The sequence below is a fragment of the Carassius auratus genome, linkage group LG45M (assembly GCF_003368295.1).
Source record: "Carassius auratus strain Wakin linkage group LG45M, ASM336829v1, whole genome shotgun sequence".
Taxonomy (NCBI): Eukaryota; Metazoa; Chordata; class Actinopteri; order Cypriniformes; family Cyprinidae; genus Carassius; species Carassius auratus.
The window spans coordinates 1,128,878-1,146,929 of record NC_039299.1 but is presented as its reverse complement, the minus strand read 5'-3'; the positions used below and the strand labels follow the sequence as shown (position 1 = coordinate 1,146,929).

The following is an 18,052-nucleotide window of genomic DNA, read 5'->3' as shown; positions in this document are numbered from 1 at the left end:
CGGTTTGTCAGAGTCACACTGACCTGTTTTCATGGACACACACACACACACACACACACACACACACACACACACAGAGGTTGTTGTGTATGTCAGGAGAGCAGAACTGAGTATTCATATTGATATCATAGCTGTACATAATTTATATTAAACAGCTTAGAGTTTGATAACTTTATTCAATTATTGTATAATTCCTTCCTGATGAAGGGCACAGGTAGCTAAATATGACATTTATTCTAATGCGTTTATGTCAAGATTGTTTTAAAAAGATGTTTTTGTTTTTTAATTCAGTCATTTTGAATGGCTTGACTGAAGAAATTGGGCGAATTGAATGGCTATAGTTAAAGGTTAAAGGTTAAATATCAGAGACATCAGTGATACTCTCCTTTAGTCCAAAAAAAAAAAAGAAGCCATCAAACAAATATAAAAAATATACTGTTTTTGTTGTTTGTACATTAATTTAAAGATTGAATGCAAAATTATTGCAATATAAAAGTTTATTTAAAAACTTAAGTGGTAGGTGATACTAATCACGATTAATTTCAGAAAAGAAATTTCTGTGATTTGATAAGGTATTTTTTTTAATTGATTGACCGCACTCATTTATTTATTTATTTGGGTGTTGCTTTTTGTATTTTTTTTTTTTTCTTTTAGTATTTTTTTCTTCTTTTGGCTATTTCGTTTGGAAAATATTTTTTCAAGCTTATTTCTTTTCTTTTTGTATGTTTAAAAAAAATTCTATTGGTTTTTCTTTTGGGGATTTTTGTTTGTTTGTTTATTTATCCCCCTTTTTATTTATTTTTTTAATTTTCTTCCATTTTTTTATTTTTGGAAAAAACATGCTTTTTATTTTTCTTTTCTTTTTTTTGGCTTTTATGTTATCGAATGTTTTTCTTTGTAGTTCTTTTTTTTTATCCCTTTTGGTTTTTCTTTTGGAACTAATTTTTTTTTCCTTTTTTTTTTTTTTTTTTGAAAAGCTTTCTATTATTAATTGTTTCCTTTTTATCCTTTTTTCCCTTTCCTTGTTTTGGCTTTTCTTTTTGTAAATTTTTTTTAATTGTTTATAAAAAAAAATTCTATTAGTTTTTTGTTTGTTTTATTTCCGTCTCTTATTTTCTTCAGTTTTTGGTGTGAATGTGACCTGGACATGTTTCTGTGAGATTCTCCCAAAGTCTTCTGCCTCATTTCGTCGTGTCACCATCAGATTTAATGATGTGTTACTCAAAGTTTTTGTAATCAGTTTTAAAAGTTTACTCACTGTGGGAAGATCTAAATTATCAGGTGTGGTCGATTTCATTCTCATTTCATTCGCTTCAAAAGTCTTCAGTCTGTCTGTTGAAAGTTTTTGTTCTCTCATGTCTGTTTTGGCTCGTGTTTCTTCATCTCTCATCGTCTCACGTGTAATGCAGCGCTCACATTCGCCTTCGTCGCGTGCAGACGGTGGATAAACTCAGCGGCCGCGGCTGATGAAATATTAAAACATGAAAACCTCATTACTGCGACGCTGTAATTACTCCGGTGCGTGTGAAACGCCGCATCAGTCACGGCTTGAGTTTAATCAGTGTGTGTAGGAGTAAACCGAGCGCGTGCAGGGAAACACCCGTACACACACACACACACACACACACACACACACACACACTCGTCAAACCTTCAGCCGTTACATAACCGCGGCTCGTTAGTGAGGGAAGCCCCTTCAGTTCACTTCTCTTAAAAACACACACAGCAAGAGTCATACACTTTCCTTTATACAAGAACATCATACAGTTCACAGTAAGATTCTCTTATTCTCACCCAATCTGCATTTTTAAATAAACACAGTAAAAATTGTGAACTATTATTACAATTTAAGATACAATTAGCATCATTCCTCCAGTCTTCAGTGTCACATGATCTTCAGAAATGATTCTAATTGTGTGACCTTTGACCTCGTTGACCCTTTGACCTGTGTGACCTCTCAGGATCCTCCTCAGCAGCGTCTGCCGCCGGTCAGAGAGACGTACGGCCTGAACCTGCTGGTCAACCCACCGGATGAAGACATCCTCATATACCACAGGTCAGAGACACAGGGAAACATTTCTAATACTTTTACCATTTAAACCATACACACTCATACATACACTCACACACACACACTCACACACACACACACTCACATTCACACACTCTCAAGCACACATTCACTCACACAGTCTCTCTCACATACACACTCACACACACACACACACACACACTCACAAGCACACGTTCACACACACACTCTCTCTCACACACACACACTCATTCACTCAAAAAACACACGCTCGCTCACACACACACACACACACACACACTCATACATACACTCAGATGCATACACATCACATTCACACACTCTCGCGCACAGGTTCACACGCTCACAAACACTCACAAAAACACACACACAAGCACACACACGTTCACACACTCTCTCACACACACTCACACACTCACAAGCACACGCTCACACACAAACACACACACACACTCGAGCACTCACACTCTCAAGCACACACTCACTCACACAGTCTCTTACAAACACACACTCACTCGTACTCACACGCGCACTCACACACACACACACACACACACACACACACACACAGTCTCTCACACACACACACATGTGCACACACTCGTTCACACTCTCTCTCTCACACGCACACTCACACACACACACACACACACATGCACACACTCGTTCACACTCTCTCTCTCTCTCACACACACACACACACACACACACACACACACACACACACTCACTCACACACACACACACAACCACAATGCAGACGTTTGTAGGAAATGCCTGACCTTGAATCAGTTTTTCAGAGCTGTCTCTATCTGCTCGGTGTGTTGAGTGTTTCATGATCCTGTGATTCTGCTGATTCTTCATCTCTGTCTGTTTATAGATTTGCTCATCTGGGTCAGAACCAGCACAAGGTGGAGAGACGTGATGAAATGAAGAAACTAGACGCCGGCCTCAGCCTGTGAGTGTGTGAGGAGAAAATATGTGTGTGTGTATATTCATATAAATTCATTTATTTTTTTGCATTTCATAACCATAATTACTTGTAATAATAATTAAATTACTTGCTCATCATTTATCATTTTACATTTTTATATACTACCAAATTCAAATTCTCTTCTGCTCATCGAGGCTGCATTTATTTGATCAAAAATACAGTAATAACAGTAAAAATTGTAAATATTATTATAATTCCAAACAGCTGTTTTCTATGTGAATATCTGTTAATATGTAATTTATTTCTGTGATCAAAGATGAATTTTCTGCATCATTACTCCAGTCTTCAGTCTAAATGCCTTGATTCAATTTTGATTATTTTCAAAACAAATAACTTTCAATGTACATAGTTCAGTACATCATTTATACATTTGTAGTATTTTTGTATAATATTTAAGTAAACATTTAACATTTTTAGTAAATGTACAGATAAAGTGTAATGTGGTCTTTGTTTTTCATGCATATTTAGTCCAGAAACACTAACTCTCTTCATGTATTTGCAGTCAGTTGTAGGATTCGAGCTGTAAAGCAAAGCATTCACGAGACGATCGATCATAAAACAAGCCCACGGTTAGGCAGGAATTAATTCTATTAGTCTAGCAGCAGTCGAAACCACGAATATAGAGCGTGACTCGTGTCTGTCTGAATACATCCTGTAATATCTAACCTGTCATGAGAAAAGAAAGAGCGTGAGTCATGACTCGTGAATTACTGCTTCATTTACATTCCTTTACCTTTTATTGACTCTGCTCCTGCATTTCATGAGACTGAGTCACTTTAAAGATCGTTTAGTCTCTATTCTTATTTTAGATTGGATGAGTGTGAAGGCTTGACAAAAGATTGGGTTGTTGTTAAACATTTTTATATTTTTCACATTTATATGCATTTATTTGTTTATTCATTTGTGCTTAAATTTGCTAAAAGGCGCATTTTCATCAGCAGTTGCTTTTGCATGATGTTAGAAAAAAAATAAAAAGAAATTGAGCCAGTATGCATGTATTTAAATTAAGTATAATCTGCAACTTTTGCTCATTTTGCTCAATATAAAAAACATATTTATAGCACTACATATAATATTATCCTGCTTATTCTTTAATTTTTTTTTAATGTTCAGTTATTGGAATTAAATAATTATATATTGTTATTGTTTATATTTTTAATCTAAATTTCATGCATATCTTTTTAAAGATTAAAAAACTTTATTTAATATTCAGTTATTAGAATTAAATAATTTTATGTTGTAGTATTTTGGAAAATCTTTAATACAGATATTTAAAAAACTTTATTTAATATTCAGTTTTTAGAATTAAATAATTTTATATTGTAGTATTTTGGAAAATCTTTAATAAATCTTTAAAAAAATTGTTATATTTTTATACATTTTTTATAAATAATTATTTAATATTCAGTTTTTAGAATTTAATTCAATCTAATTTCGGACCTATAACAAATATTAAATTATTAGAATTGTATATTCAAATATTTTAAAATGTTTATCTAATTTCTTGCATATTTGTTTAAATGAACTTTTTTTAAATATATAATTATGAGAATTCAATAAGTTATAGTTACAATAAGTTACAATATGTTTAAATGTTATTAATAATAACATTTTTACATAGTTTTATTTAATAATTAATTAGTAGGATTACATTAGATTAGAATTATCATTTGCATATTCAAAAAAAAGCAAAACTTTTAATATTAAATAATTTGAATTAGATTGTTTAATATAGTAGTATTTCAAAAAACATATGCAATTTAATTTCTGTGTTTTTCCCCCTGTGTTTTTCCCGGCAGCGCTCCGGTGTCTCTGTTCCCGTCGGACAGCATCTATGAGGTTTCGGCTCCAGAGGTGGACGTCCAGAGCCGCGCGGTCTTCGAGTGTCACGTTCAGACGGGTCGAGGCTGGGTCAGGACTCTCTGTCATGATGACGTGCTCATGTACCGCGAGTACATCAAGAACAGATACATGTGAATGTCTCCAAACCAAACAGATTCACCGATGGAAAATATTCACTTTTGAATTACTACAGTCTTTTCACCATCAAAAATATACGACATTCCTTTTCCTTATAAAAGCAATGCAGGAGTGTTCATGAAGAACAGACGTCACTGTGGCTTTAAGAGATTGTGTGGCATGCAACAAATCGTTTCGTAGATGAGCTTCTCATTAAGTTGTGCCTGATGTTGACATGATGTATGAAGTTACATGTGTAAAGAATGGAATAAAATATCAGGAGTGTTTTCATGTTCATATGTGCATGTTGGTCCAGCGTGTGTCGTCCAGAAGTGTTTGTGCTCAAACCGTGTGTGTTAAGCGATCAGAAAACAGCTGAATAACAGGAACCTGAGACGCATCTACAGAACAGACCAGACAGGAAGGAAACACATATCCACCAGCCTTGACACATGAGCAACAACCATATCACCCAGGGTCTTTTAGGTGGCTGCCAGGAGGTTACTAAGGGATTCTAAGTGGTTGCTATGAGGTTGTTAACAACCTACAAGACCTTATGAACTTCCTGGAAACCACTCAGCAACACCCTGACATTATGGCAGCGACTTTCGCTCAGGCAAGTTCTGGTAACTTTTTCTTTGAAAGCTTTTAAAATATAGTTTAATTTCATAATTTGTTGATTTGATAAGTAGTACATGGCAACGCCCCTGAGAAAAGTAGATTGTTAGACTCCCTAGCAACCAACCAGAACACCTTAGCAACATCCTGGCAACCACATAGCAACACCCCAGAAGAAACAACCTCTTGGAAACCACCCAGAACACCCTAGCAACCAGTCAGAACACGTTAGTAACCTCCTGGCAACCATATAGCAACACCCCAGAAGAAACAAACTCCTTGCAACCACCCAGAACACCCTAGCGAACACCTAAGCAACCTCTTGGCAACCACATTGCAACTCTAGAAGAAACAAACTCCTGGCAACCACATAGCAACCAACAAGAACATCTTATTAACCTCCTAGCAACCACATAGCAACACTTTAGAAGAAACAAACTCCTGGCAACCATCCAGAACACCCTAGCAACCACCTAGAACACCTTAGCAACCTCATAGCAACACTCCAGAAGAAACAAACTCCGGGAAACCACATAGCAACCAGCTAGAACACCATAGTAACCTCCTAGCAACCACATAGCAACACTTTAGAAGAAAGAAACTCCTGGCAACCATCCAGAACACCCGAGCAACCGCCTAGAACACCTTAGCAACCTCCTGGCAACCACATAGCAACACTCCAGAAGAAACAAACTCCGGGCAACCACATAGCAACCAGCCAGAACAACTTCGTAACCTCCTAGCAACCACATAGCAACACTCCGGAATAAACAAATGCCCCAAACTAGGGTTGTTCTGTCCATTTGAAACCCTAGAAACTATCTATAACACCTTAGCAGCCTTCATATCAGCCAAGGTCTTTTAGGTGGTTGCCAGGCAGTTGCTAAGGTATTCTGGATGGTTGTCAGGAACTTTGCTAAGGGCTTCTAAGTGGTTGCTAGGAGGTTGTTAACAACCTAGAAGACCTTATCAACCTCCCGGCAACCACCCTGGCATTGTGGCAGCGACTTTGCACAGGCAAGTACTGTTTACATTTACAGTTTTTAAAATATAGTGTAATTTAATAATTTGTTGATTTGATAAATTGTTTTGTGAATTTCATGTTTGTAAGTTGTTTATTTTATTATTTAATTATATGTGTGTGTATATAATCTCCCCTCTCTATCTCTCTCTCTCTCTCTCTCTCTGTCTGTCTCTCTCTTCTCTCTCTGTCTGTCTCTCTCTCTCTTTCTCTCTGTCTCTCTCCCTCTATCTCTCTCTCTCTCCCTCTCTCTCTGTCTCTCTTCTCTCTCTGTATCTCTTCTCTCTCTGTCTGTCTCTCTCTCTCTTTCTCTCTGTCTCTCTCCCTCTATCTCTCTCTCTCTGTCTATCTCTCTCTCGGTCTCTCTCTCTCTTCTCTCTCTCTCTCGGTCTCTCTCTCTCTTCTCTCTCTCTATCTCTCTCTCTCTCTCTGCTGCAGCTGCATCTCGTTTCTTTCTCTGTGTGCCGCGTGAGTCTGGATCCAGTGCACAAGCGTATGCAGAAATCAGTCACATGGCAGCAGGTGGAAACTTATGAACACACACACACACACACACACACACACTCATGCATACTTGCTCGCTCAGAGTGCTGCTGATTACAGGCCTTATTAAAGCTCCATTAGTCTCAGGGCAATGATGAAGTGAGATGTGGACATGAAGAATAAAAAATGTGATTTCTCTTTTTATCTGAAGGTGTGTATTTGCCACTCGCTGCGGTTATTTCAACATCTTCAGATTGAAAAATAGCCTTGAGCTCAAACTGAGCTGAATATACTTCAGCATTTAAAGCAAGACATTTGTGTCCCTGGAGCACAAAACCAGTCTGAAGTCTCTGGGCTATATTTGTAGCAATAGCCAAAAACAACATAGTATGGGTCAAAATTATCCATTTTTCTTATATGCCAAAAATCGTTAGAATATTAAGTAAAGATCATGTTCCATGAAGATATTTTGTAAATATCCTACCATAAATATATCAAAACCTAATTTTTGATTTGTAATATGCATTGTTAATGATTCATTTGGACAATTTTAAAGATGATTTTCTCAATAATTTCATTTTTTTTCCTCTGATTCCAGATTTTCAAATAGTTGTATCTCCACCAAATACTGTCATCCTAACAAACCATACATCAATGGAAATATTATTTATCCAGCTTTCAGACGATGTAGAAATCTCAATTTCAAAAAATTGACACTAATTGACTGTTTATGTGGTCCAGCGTCACATTTTTTTATGTACTGCTCAAATTTGTTCCATTTCACTTCCACAGTGTTTCTTTCAGACTATTTGAAATAAACATCCAAAATATACATTTAAGTGTTTATTTTATTTCATATTATATATTTGCATCTGGAGATTTCAATTGCAGTACATATCTTTAAAAGTTTTTTCGTCCACTTCAGCAGCACTTACATACACCAAAACTTTTCATTAGGCATAGTTTCATGCCTATCTATATTTTGAAGTTTTTTTTAAAAGAGGAGTTTGTTTATATTTTATTCACCTAATTTTATTTTTGCACTTTATCTATTTGCATCAATAGATTTTAATTACAATACATGCCTTTAAAGGCTGTTTCCTCAAAATTAGTTCAGCAGCGCTTACATACACCATACTTGCAGTTTTATATACATATTAATCTGTGTATATGAATACATTAGCAACCTCGGGTCAAACACATAGCAACACCCCAGAAGAAACAACCTCTTGGCAACCACCCAGAACACCCTAGCAACTAGCCGTGAAACACAAAATAAAAGCAGCCTTGCAAATAAATTAGTAGATATGGTTATGAAAAATTTTGTAAAATCATTGTTTTGCGGTTTCCTTTATATTTGGCAATTTTTTGCTAAACTTTTTTTTCCCCGCAATACTTAATTTATATTTTGCAATTCTTTATTTTTTTTTTGCAAAAATAATTTTGTAAAAATATTTACATTTTTGTTTGCAAAATTTTTTTTTCTTTTGCAAATATATGTGGCATTGATTTGACTCCATATTAAAACCTCTGTAAAATCTTAATCTTCCATTTCGTGTTTAGGAATATTTATTCATATATAATTTATGTCTGATCAGACACTTGATCCAGTTATAATCCACCTAAAACATGAATTGTAGGTATTGTTATTTTATTGCATGGCTCTCTGGAATAGTTTTGTATTTAATGACAATGAACAGTATAAGTGGTTGTTGATCAGGCAATGGATTGATGTCATAAGTATATGTATACTGCAATAAGAGAGTGAATGTACTGTGCATGCAGGGTTTATTTTATGCATTAGATCTGCAATCATTCACACAGCTCATCACACATTACATGACATTTATTTTACACTTGTACCTGTTGCATGAGATGTTGTTTTGTTTTTTGTCTCTGTGCTCTGTATTCTTCATCATTCAGTCCTTCTCTCCCCACTCTTTCCTTTTTTCTATTTACATTGTTGTAATCTCATATTTCTCAGCAGTGAGTAAACGCATGTAGCTGCGCTGGTTTCTAGGATACCAGGAGAAAAAGAGATGGAGAGATACAGAGAGAAAGAGTGAGAGGAGAGATAGAGCGAGAGCGAGAGCGAGAGAGAGAGAGAGAGAGAGAGATGAGCTCCACTGCTGTCAGATTCTAGTGATCATGACTCTCGTGAAATACAGATCAAAATTACTTGATAATATATGTAAATAAGTAATACACACAAAAAAATTAAGTTATATTAAACATATACATCATATATGCATCATATGCTATATCTATATTTAATGTTTAATTACATATTTACATTTTTTATAATATATAATCATGATATATGTGAAATTATGTATTACATTATATGTAATTTAATATCTTTATTTTTATATATGTATATTTAATTATTACAATTTGTAAAATATATTTAGAAAATAAAATATTTCGCATTACATTGATATAACATTACAATTATTACATTTTTAAATACATTTAAATATAGATTGTATTGCATTGTTTATAATATGAAAATAAAATATATAAATATATTTTTTTAATTGCATCATATGTGATTTTATATTGTTTCTTATTATTTGAATATTTAATTATTTTTCAGATACATATAAAATCGTATATATAATGTTTGTGATATAAAATGAAAATATAATATAAATGTTAGTTATTTAAATGTAGTGCATATATATATATATATATATATATATATATATATATATATATATATATATATATATAATACATAATCTATAATATCTAATATGTGAGACATTATGAAATATGCCATATGGCTGGAGTTAGAACATATAGATGAGGTGTGTCGGATTAAGCTGGTTTTTAAGGTTCAAATCAGAGTGAATTTCAGCAGTTAATTACAAAATAGACTAATCAAGCTGACGAAATTGTTTATGAATTAATTTTCAGCCAGTCTGCCATTTACAGCAAAACATATCCAGACATTAACATTAATATATTAGTATTAATCTACAGGTTACTATCCCTCTCCTGCTCTGTTTTCCATTCCTTCTCCTCCAGGTGTTTGTATCTCTCACAGCTGGACTCTCCTGAGCTTCCAGATGTCTGTCAGGTGTTTTATCCTCACTATATAGTCATTAACACTGTTCATGCATCTGACGCTGACGTGATGTTGCAGGTGTTGCCAGGGAGTTGCAATGCAGTTGCTAGGTTGCTTGTTATTTCATTGAAACACCTCTCACATGTTCTTCAGCGCATGCAACTCTAGTTTCAGTCTTAAAATGTGGAGCTTTAGAAACTTTGAGTTCTCTTTTTGATTCGACTCTGTGGTAATGAGCATCATGTGTGTCATCTGTCTGTCTCTGACTCTCTGAGCCTGCTGTAAAAGGAGCTTCAGAAAGGCCTCGAGGGTGCTGTGATCACTGTGAATATTAGACTGCTCTGTGAGGATGTGAACAGAACATTCACCCCATGAGCTCCATTACAGACTGTTGATGCTCAATGTTTCTGTCACTAAATCACCTGTGGAACATGCTCTCTTTGGTTAAACCACGGTTCATTTTATTAAGGGATTTACCAATTGTGTATACTTTTTTTAATAACTGTACTGCCTTAATGATCTAATGTTTTGCAGTGTTTTTTAAAAAAGGAAGAAAGATTCGCAAACCTCCTGTGTCCTTATCTAAAACGAATGATTCGCGATCCGATTCGAGCGCTTCGAAGCAGTGAATCAATCATTTTGCGACTCAAATGTTTTTTAACTGATTCGGAGTTTCGAAAAGCTCCGTTTCACAATCACTACGTGCTTTTTAAAACCATTACAAGCGATGTCGACATTCGAAACGGCTCTTTTGATCTGGTTTTTCAAGTGAATCGCTCGAACTGAATGATCGGAGTCACGAGTTTGAATCAATCGGAGCGGTTCCAGCGTAAATGACTCACTCAATTGAATCGATTCGTCTGTTCCTCCTCTTTTCTCGGTTTAGTGCTAACTACTGAAACAGTTTATTAATATGACTAGCTGCAGATCAAAATACATGTTAGATGGAAGGATTGAGTTTGTAACTTAATTGATTATATATATATTTAAAAAAAATTAGCAGTAAAGGTTGATGGCAGTTCTACAATAAATTATCATCCAATCTCTCATTCCATTTTAGTGAATGTTCAATTTATAAGTTAAAATTATTTTTGTATCTGATTGTAGAGAGATAGTTCATGTAAATAGATCGAATGGGAGAAGCAGATGAACACAAAACAGCAAGTGAAGTCAACAATTATCCAAGTTTGCCAGAATTAAATGAATGCAAACAGATCTTTTATAAAATACAGTTTCTCTTATTGCATAAATCATCACAGCAAGCTTCACGTGTGCTCAGTATGTTGCATTAGATCAGACATCGATATATTAATCTATGCACATCAGTTGCAATCATTCAGCCGTGGATCGGCTCGGGCGCGCGCAGGTTTCGGCGGGGGCGCGCTGACGTCATCGGGGTTTATTAGCGGCGCTCGGACCCGCGGGCTCCAGTCAGTGTTTCTCCGCTCCTCGTGCACTAAACCAGATCCAGGACTCATGTCCGGGAATCCAGACCGGAGTAAAGGATTCACCTGAAGAGGAACACACAGCGGTCAGCTGAAGAAAGAGAGCCGAGAGCCGTCTCTGTTTTCCTCCATGTGAAGGAAAAGGTACAAGGTTCGTTTTTACCGATTATAAACTCATATTAGATGCTGCATCTGAAGTGCAAGTTTTAGGACTCTGTGCGCAAACAGACTGCGTTATTTTCCCTGAAGCGAAGTTCTTGGTTTCAGCACCACGGAGAGCGCAAACGCCGCTCATGTTTGTTTTCATCGACAATAAATATTTTTTTCAGTTTGACTATTTCATGGGTTTACATCTTTTTTTATGCATTATTTTAAATGTGATGTCCATCGAAAAGACTTATGGCAGTCAAAAGCGAAGACAGCAAAAAAAAAAAAAAAATAATACTTATTTTATTTCATGAATAAAAGTGAGATTATAAAATCTACATTTAAACCGACTTTGATAAGCAATAGCCAATAATTTTTTTGCTTTAACACTATACATCTGCGCACATAGTGGCTTTTATTTAATTTTTCGTTCATGTGAAATCTGTTTTTACAGATTAAATACCGAACTAAGAATCAATAACTTTTAAAATAGGTTTATTCACAAAGGAATAGAAGTCACACATCTGCTTATACAGTGGCTTTTATTTCATTTTCGTTTATAAAATACACAGTCTTTGCTGAGAATATACTGAACTAAGAGTTAACAACTTCAAAATGATGTTTATTCTGAAATAAAACACCTCATTTTGCTTGAAAACATAAAAAACCGTTGAGATTCAGCACCATGGACAGCTCCAATTGATTTTCAATGGCCAACCGTTAAACAGATTTCTCCATGCAAATGATATAATGTGGTTTTACATCTTGTAAAATCCATAAAAAAGACTTCTGTATGATTGCATCAAGACATAGATTGTGCAGTTTTTAGTTCTCAAAACAGGATCTTGCACTTCAGGTTTATGCACAAACCAACGTTTTATGATTTCCTTCATGTAAATGATATGAAAAAATGAGTTTTTTTATGTGTTTTCCTCATCTGATGTCATTGTCTTGTCTCCAGGCTGAGCGATGAATGAGAGTGCGGCGCTCAACGAGAGCGGTGCTGGTTTGCCGGTGTCCTCGTGGCTGGAAGCAGAAGACTTCGACAACAACCGGACCCTTGCGCTCTCATCGGCGGCCCTCGAGTACCACGTCAACCCGTGGGACATCATGCTGTGCCTGTCGGGGACGGTGATCGCCTGTGAGAACGCCATCGTGGTGGCCATCATCTTCTACACACCGACGCTTCGCAACCCGATGTTCATTCTGATTGGCAGCCTGGCCACCGCTGACCTGTTAGCCGGCATGGGATTAATCCTGAACTTCGCTTTCCAGTATCTGGTCTCATCTGAGACCATCAGCCTCATTACAGTCGGATTCCTAGTGGCGTCCTTCACAGCGTCCATCAGTAGCTTGCTAGCTATTACTGTTGACCGCTACCTGTCGCTCTACAACGCCTTGACGTACTTCTCCGAGAAGACGCTGCATTATGTGCATCTGATGCTGGTGGGAACATGGGGTGCGTCGTTGGGATTGGGACTGCTGCCCGTTTTGGGCTGGAACTGTTTGGATGATGCATCCACCTGCAGCATCGTGCGTCCGCTCAACCGCACCAACCTCACCGTCCTCGCCGCGTCGTTTTTCGTCATCTTCGCCCTCATGCTCAGCCTGTACTTCAAGATCTGTAAGATAGTGTGTCACCACGCGCATCAGATCGCTCTGCAGCAGCACTTCTTCACCACCTCGCACTACGTGGCCACCAAGAAGGGCGTCTCCACGCTCGCCATCATCTTGGGCACGTTCGGCGCCAGCTGGCTGCCCTTCGCCATTTACTGTCTGGTCGGGGAGCGCGAGTATCCGTCGGTGTACACTTACGCCACGCTGCTCCCCGCCACCTACAACTCCATGATTAACCCCATCATCTACGCCTACCGCAACACTGAGATCCAGCGCTCCATCTACATGCTCTTCTGCGGCTGCTTTCAGACCAAGGGCTCGTACCGATCCAGATCACCCAGCGAGGTGTAGATCCTCAGAACTTATGAAATAACAGTCCAGTGCTTTTAAGGCTCATTAAGAAACATATTATTATTCTTCAAAGGCCCAAATCTGTGCAAAAGCATCCAAGTTGTATTGTATGAGATCACTTTGTATCTCCAGTAATGAGTCTCTCAGTAAGATGAGATGTAAATGATCCACACAGTGATTGAGAGCTTAAGAAATCCAGGCTCCTCAGAAGATGTGAGATGTTCTGGAGGCTTGTGAAGATCATTCCTCCGCTGAGGAACAGTGAAAGTAAAGCTCCTCAAAAGATCCTGAGGATCAGATTTGAGACGCTAAAACATGATTGATGGAGAATCAAGTACAGCTAAGCTGCTTCAGTCCAGGAAGAGTTCATCTGGACATATCACTGACCTTATTCTGACCTTTACTTGATCACAATCAGACAAGATCTGAGCTGGACGCTTGTACAGTTACACTAGAAGAGCTTCGAGTTGATAAAACACTAAACTATCAATCAGAGACTGAAGACATTGCTCATGCTGATCACTGAGGCCTTATACAGTTGCGTTTCACTAGGCTTTATAGGGTTAAACTCATTCATCATTCACGTCACATGCAGAAGTATGAATATGGCGCTTGAAGTGTCTGTTGCGCAATTGCACTTTACTGAGACCCGGCGTCTCAACACGCTGTGAACAAGCAACGACCCTCATCAAAAATGTATATTTATATTATTTATAAGCAACATGTTGCACTTTACTGTACAAATCGAGATGCCAAAGCAGTATTGCGTAGGCCTACGTGTTTGCCGAGTTACTCGTGTGATGGGTTTTCTATTTTGTAAAGTTGTCCATGACTGTACCTCTTTTTTTTTTTTTTACAAGAGAGTGAAGACAAAATAAAACATGAAAAGTCAAATGGAGTGTTTTTTCATCACTGAACGGGTGTTTGTAAGCGTGAGTGTGTGTGAGTTCTTTTAGGATCTTGTGGTTCTTTTGAGTTTCATCTATTTAAAGTGACAGTACACCTAAACACGATCCCTTGCAAGTGAATGGGTGCCATCAGAATGAGAGTCCAAACATCTGATAAAAACATCACAATAATCCACAGCACTCCAGTCCGTCAGTTAACATCTGAAGAAGATAAAAAAAAAAACAAATCCAGCATTACGAGTTGAAAATCCATTATATTAGTGACGTTTAAATTGCCTTGGTGGATTTGTATCTTTCAAACACAAAGCTTTTGTCTTCTCCAGATGTTCACTGATGGACTGGAGTGCTGTGGATTATTGTGATTTTTTACCAGACTCTCATTCTGACGGCACCCATTCACTTGGAGAGCATCCATTGCTGTGACACTGATGCAATGCTAAATTTCTCCAAAGAAACAAACTCATCTATATCTTGGACTGTCTGAAGGGGAGTAGATTTCAGGAAATGTCAATTTTTGGGTGAACTGTTTCTTTAATTATAATGCTAAAAAACAAAATCATATTTTGGTTAAATTGGCTGAATTGTGAAGTCACAGACACCAGAAGGCACTTGGAATCTCTCGGTTCGTCGTCACTGTCAGCACCTGCTGTGTTCGCTGATTAATGAAGCTCTTCTCAGTCATGAATTTTTCCTCCTTCAGCACTAATTAAGCTCAAGGGTGGACGAGAGGCTCATACAGATTCATTCATTCAGTTCCATCATCACTGAAGCAGTTGGAACAGGAACATCCCGGTAACATCTCAGCACTGCTAATTACATCCTTCCCTTTTTAACATTGGATCCCCATTGGTTTCAATGTTATTTGTCAAAAATCAACACGAAAAAGCAAAAAAAAACTTTATTGTAACTTGCCAAAGACTAAAATATGAAATACATGAGCACTTTCGAAATGTAGGACTTGAAATTGAGACTCATCTCCAGAGGAAATTTAAGAAAATGCAGAATTTATATATTTAAATTTTTTTACTGTGAAACTCGAACAGATGAAGAAAGATATACTCAAAGTCCAAAAATCTGTGAGATGATGTTTTTTGGGTCTCGATGTGACAATTCCCTTTTACCCTCACAATGAGTTAAAATTAGCAATAAATTCTACTCATTCAAAGCACAAATTAGATAACACTTATAGTTTTAGTTGTTCTCCATTGATGGCCAATCAAAAGTAGTAGTGAATAAATATAACTTTTGGAAAATATTTCAATGCATTATAGTATATATATATATTTTGTGTTTGATTCTTGTTTGAAAACATAAATAAATAAATAAACATTAAATGAACCCAGTTATGACATTTAGATAAAAAATGATTGGTGAAAAAAACAACAACTAAATAATACAATTTGTAAAAAACTGATTATCGGAGTTTTACAAAAAAAAAAAAAAAAAATGTTTCGGTCTTTCTACTTAAATAGGGGATACAGTTAGTTTAATCTCACAAACAAGTAGGGCTGAAACAATTCCTCGAGTAACTCGAGTTACTCGATTACAAAAAATGATCGAGGCAAATTCCTCTGCCTCGAAGCCTCTTTTAATTTATTTTAAATCTCACGTCAGGTTCTTTCGCAATGATTTTTTAATTTGACACATTGCGTTTACGTCACCCACAAAGTGGAAGGAGACGCAAGCGCTGCATCCGAGATACTGCAAGGAGTCAGCAGTGTTTTGATTAGAGCGCGCGGGCAAACGTGAAGAGAACGTCGTGGCGTGTGTCCATTGCAAGATAGAGCTGGCATACAACAACTAGAGCCATATGATTTCCGCGATGCAGAAAACGCGGAGGGAATCGCGGAATCCAGTCATAAAAACGGAGTTTAACGGAGTTTAACAGTTTAATGCGGAATGGCACGAAATTTGACAAATTGTAAATTAATTAATCAAAAATAGGTAATTGCACTTACATCAAATCAAATATGGACTAATATCTGTAAATATTAAGCCGGAACAGTCTATTTAAATATGAATCCTGCATGTTCTGCGTGTCTCTGTTAATGAATGGAGCAGAAGCGCGAGTTCCTTTATCACACGCACTGAAGCGCGCGTACTGTCTCACTAAATAAGGACGTGAACACATGAACAACATCTCCAGAACTGCACTGACAGTCACTTCATGAGCATTTGACCGTTGTCACATCACAATACAAAGAACTGTAAAGGTACGTCGACCCGTCAAAATAAAAGTCCGTTTTTTTTAAGGTTTAATCACACAACATTTCTTCCATGTTTTATTTTTAATAGTAAATCCCCTTTGTTTACCAAAAAGTTAAGTTTGCTTAATTTTTAATAATTAAAAGATAAATTAAATTAATGTTTTATGTGTTTGTTTAATGTGCATCTCAGAAAATGCTTTATTTTAAACCCCAACTGAATGGCACTTAAATGAACTTAATTCATCTGTCAACTTTATTGTCATTGTTCACATTACGAGTACAGACAGAGAAACAATGGGTAATAATTAAATGTTTATTTTTGATGTATGCAATGCATTTTATGCATTTAAAAAGTAAAAAAAAAATTATAAAAAGGAAACTTATTTGTTCATTTTAAGAGCCCCAGGAGTCTTATTTTCTCTCGCATAATTAATATTGCACTTTAATTAAGCAAAAACACATTTTATCCGATTACTCGATTAATCGATGGAATTTTTGGTAGAATACTCGATTACTAAAATATTCGATAGCTACAGCCCTACAAACAAGTAATACAAACATAAAAACTAGGGATCGGAGATACCACTTATTTTATTTTAGATACGATACCGATACTTTTAAAAGCCAGTATCGTCGATACCGATACCGAAATAACAATTCTAAACTGAACTTTTCAATTATGAAATCTATTAAATTATTAAATTACTAAGAGTAAGGGATGGGAGAGAACAAGTATTTTGTTTTCGATACGATATCGATACTTTTAAAAAACAGTATTGTTAAAATCAATACCGATATACAATACTTCTATTTAAATTATGAAATCTATACAATTATTAAATTACTAAGAGTAAAATGGGTAATGATACCCACTAACTTTATATCTGAAAAAACATTTTAACATTCTATGTAGTCTACTATTTCAGTTTATATTAATACTTGAGGATCGATACACTTATCCCTAATAAACACACATTTATAGTAATGGAAATCGATTGCAGGCAATGTTTCAATTCAGAGAAAATGCTCCGAGCCCAACACTTACACACTTAGTGTACTAGATGAAAGTGCAGACTGTAGTAAATACTTCAGTCTCTGTGCCCCAGGAGCTCAATAAACGCATAAAAGAGTGACGTTTCAGCACACGCCTATATTTTTGGCGTTCATGATCACATTCTT

The 18,052-nt window shown here is 36.4% G+C and overlaps 3 protein-coding genes across 6 annotated transcripts in view; all 3 read left to right on the top strand.

The window, feature by feature from the left end:
• Positions 1 to 5,303, top strand: part of fig4a (FIG4 phosphoinositide 5-phosphatase a) — a 55,018-nt gene extending 49,715 nt beyond the window's left edge. For both annotated transcript variants that reach the window (XM_026241298.1, XM_026241297.1), the window contains exons 22-24: positions 1,962 to 2,056; positions 2,934 to 3,011; positions 4,847 to 5,303. In XM_026241298.1, the coding sequence (XP_026097083.1) occupies positions 1,962 to 2,056; positions 2,934 to 3,011; positions 4,847 to 5,024 (351 nt within the window). In that variant the 3' untranslated portion in view covers positions 5,025 to 5,303. The remainder of the gene's footprint in view (positions 1 to 1,961; positions 2,057 to 2,933; positions 3,012 to 4,846) is intronic.
• The window catches only part of LOC113068554 (gephyrin-like), a 1,122,288-nt gene that overhangs the window by 709,954 nt on the left and 394,282 nt on the right, over positions 1 to 18,052 (top strand). The gene's annotated exons all lie outside the window — the stretch shown is intronic.
• On the top strand, positions 10,256 to 14,020 carry LOC113068585 (G-protein coupled receptor 6-like). Its single transcript, XM_026241364.1, has 2 exons — positions 10,256 to 11,794; positions 12,752 to 14,020. Exon 2 carries the CDS (start codon positions 12,760 to 12,762, stop codon positions 13,756 to 13,758), a length of 999 nt encoding a protein of 332 aa, XP_026097149.1. The 5' UTR covers positions 10,256 to 11,794; positions 12,752 to 12,759; the 3' UTR covers positions 13,759 to 14,020.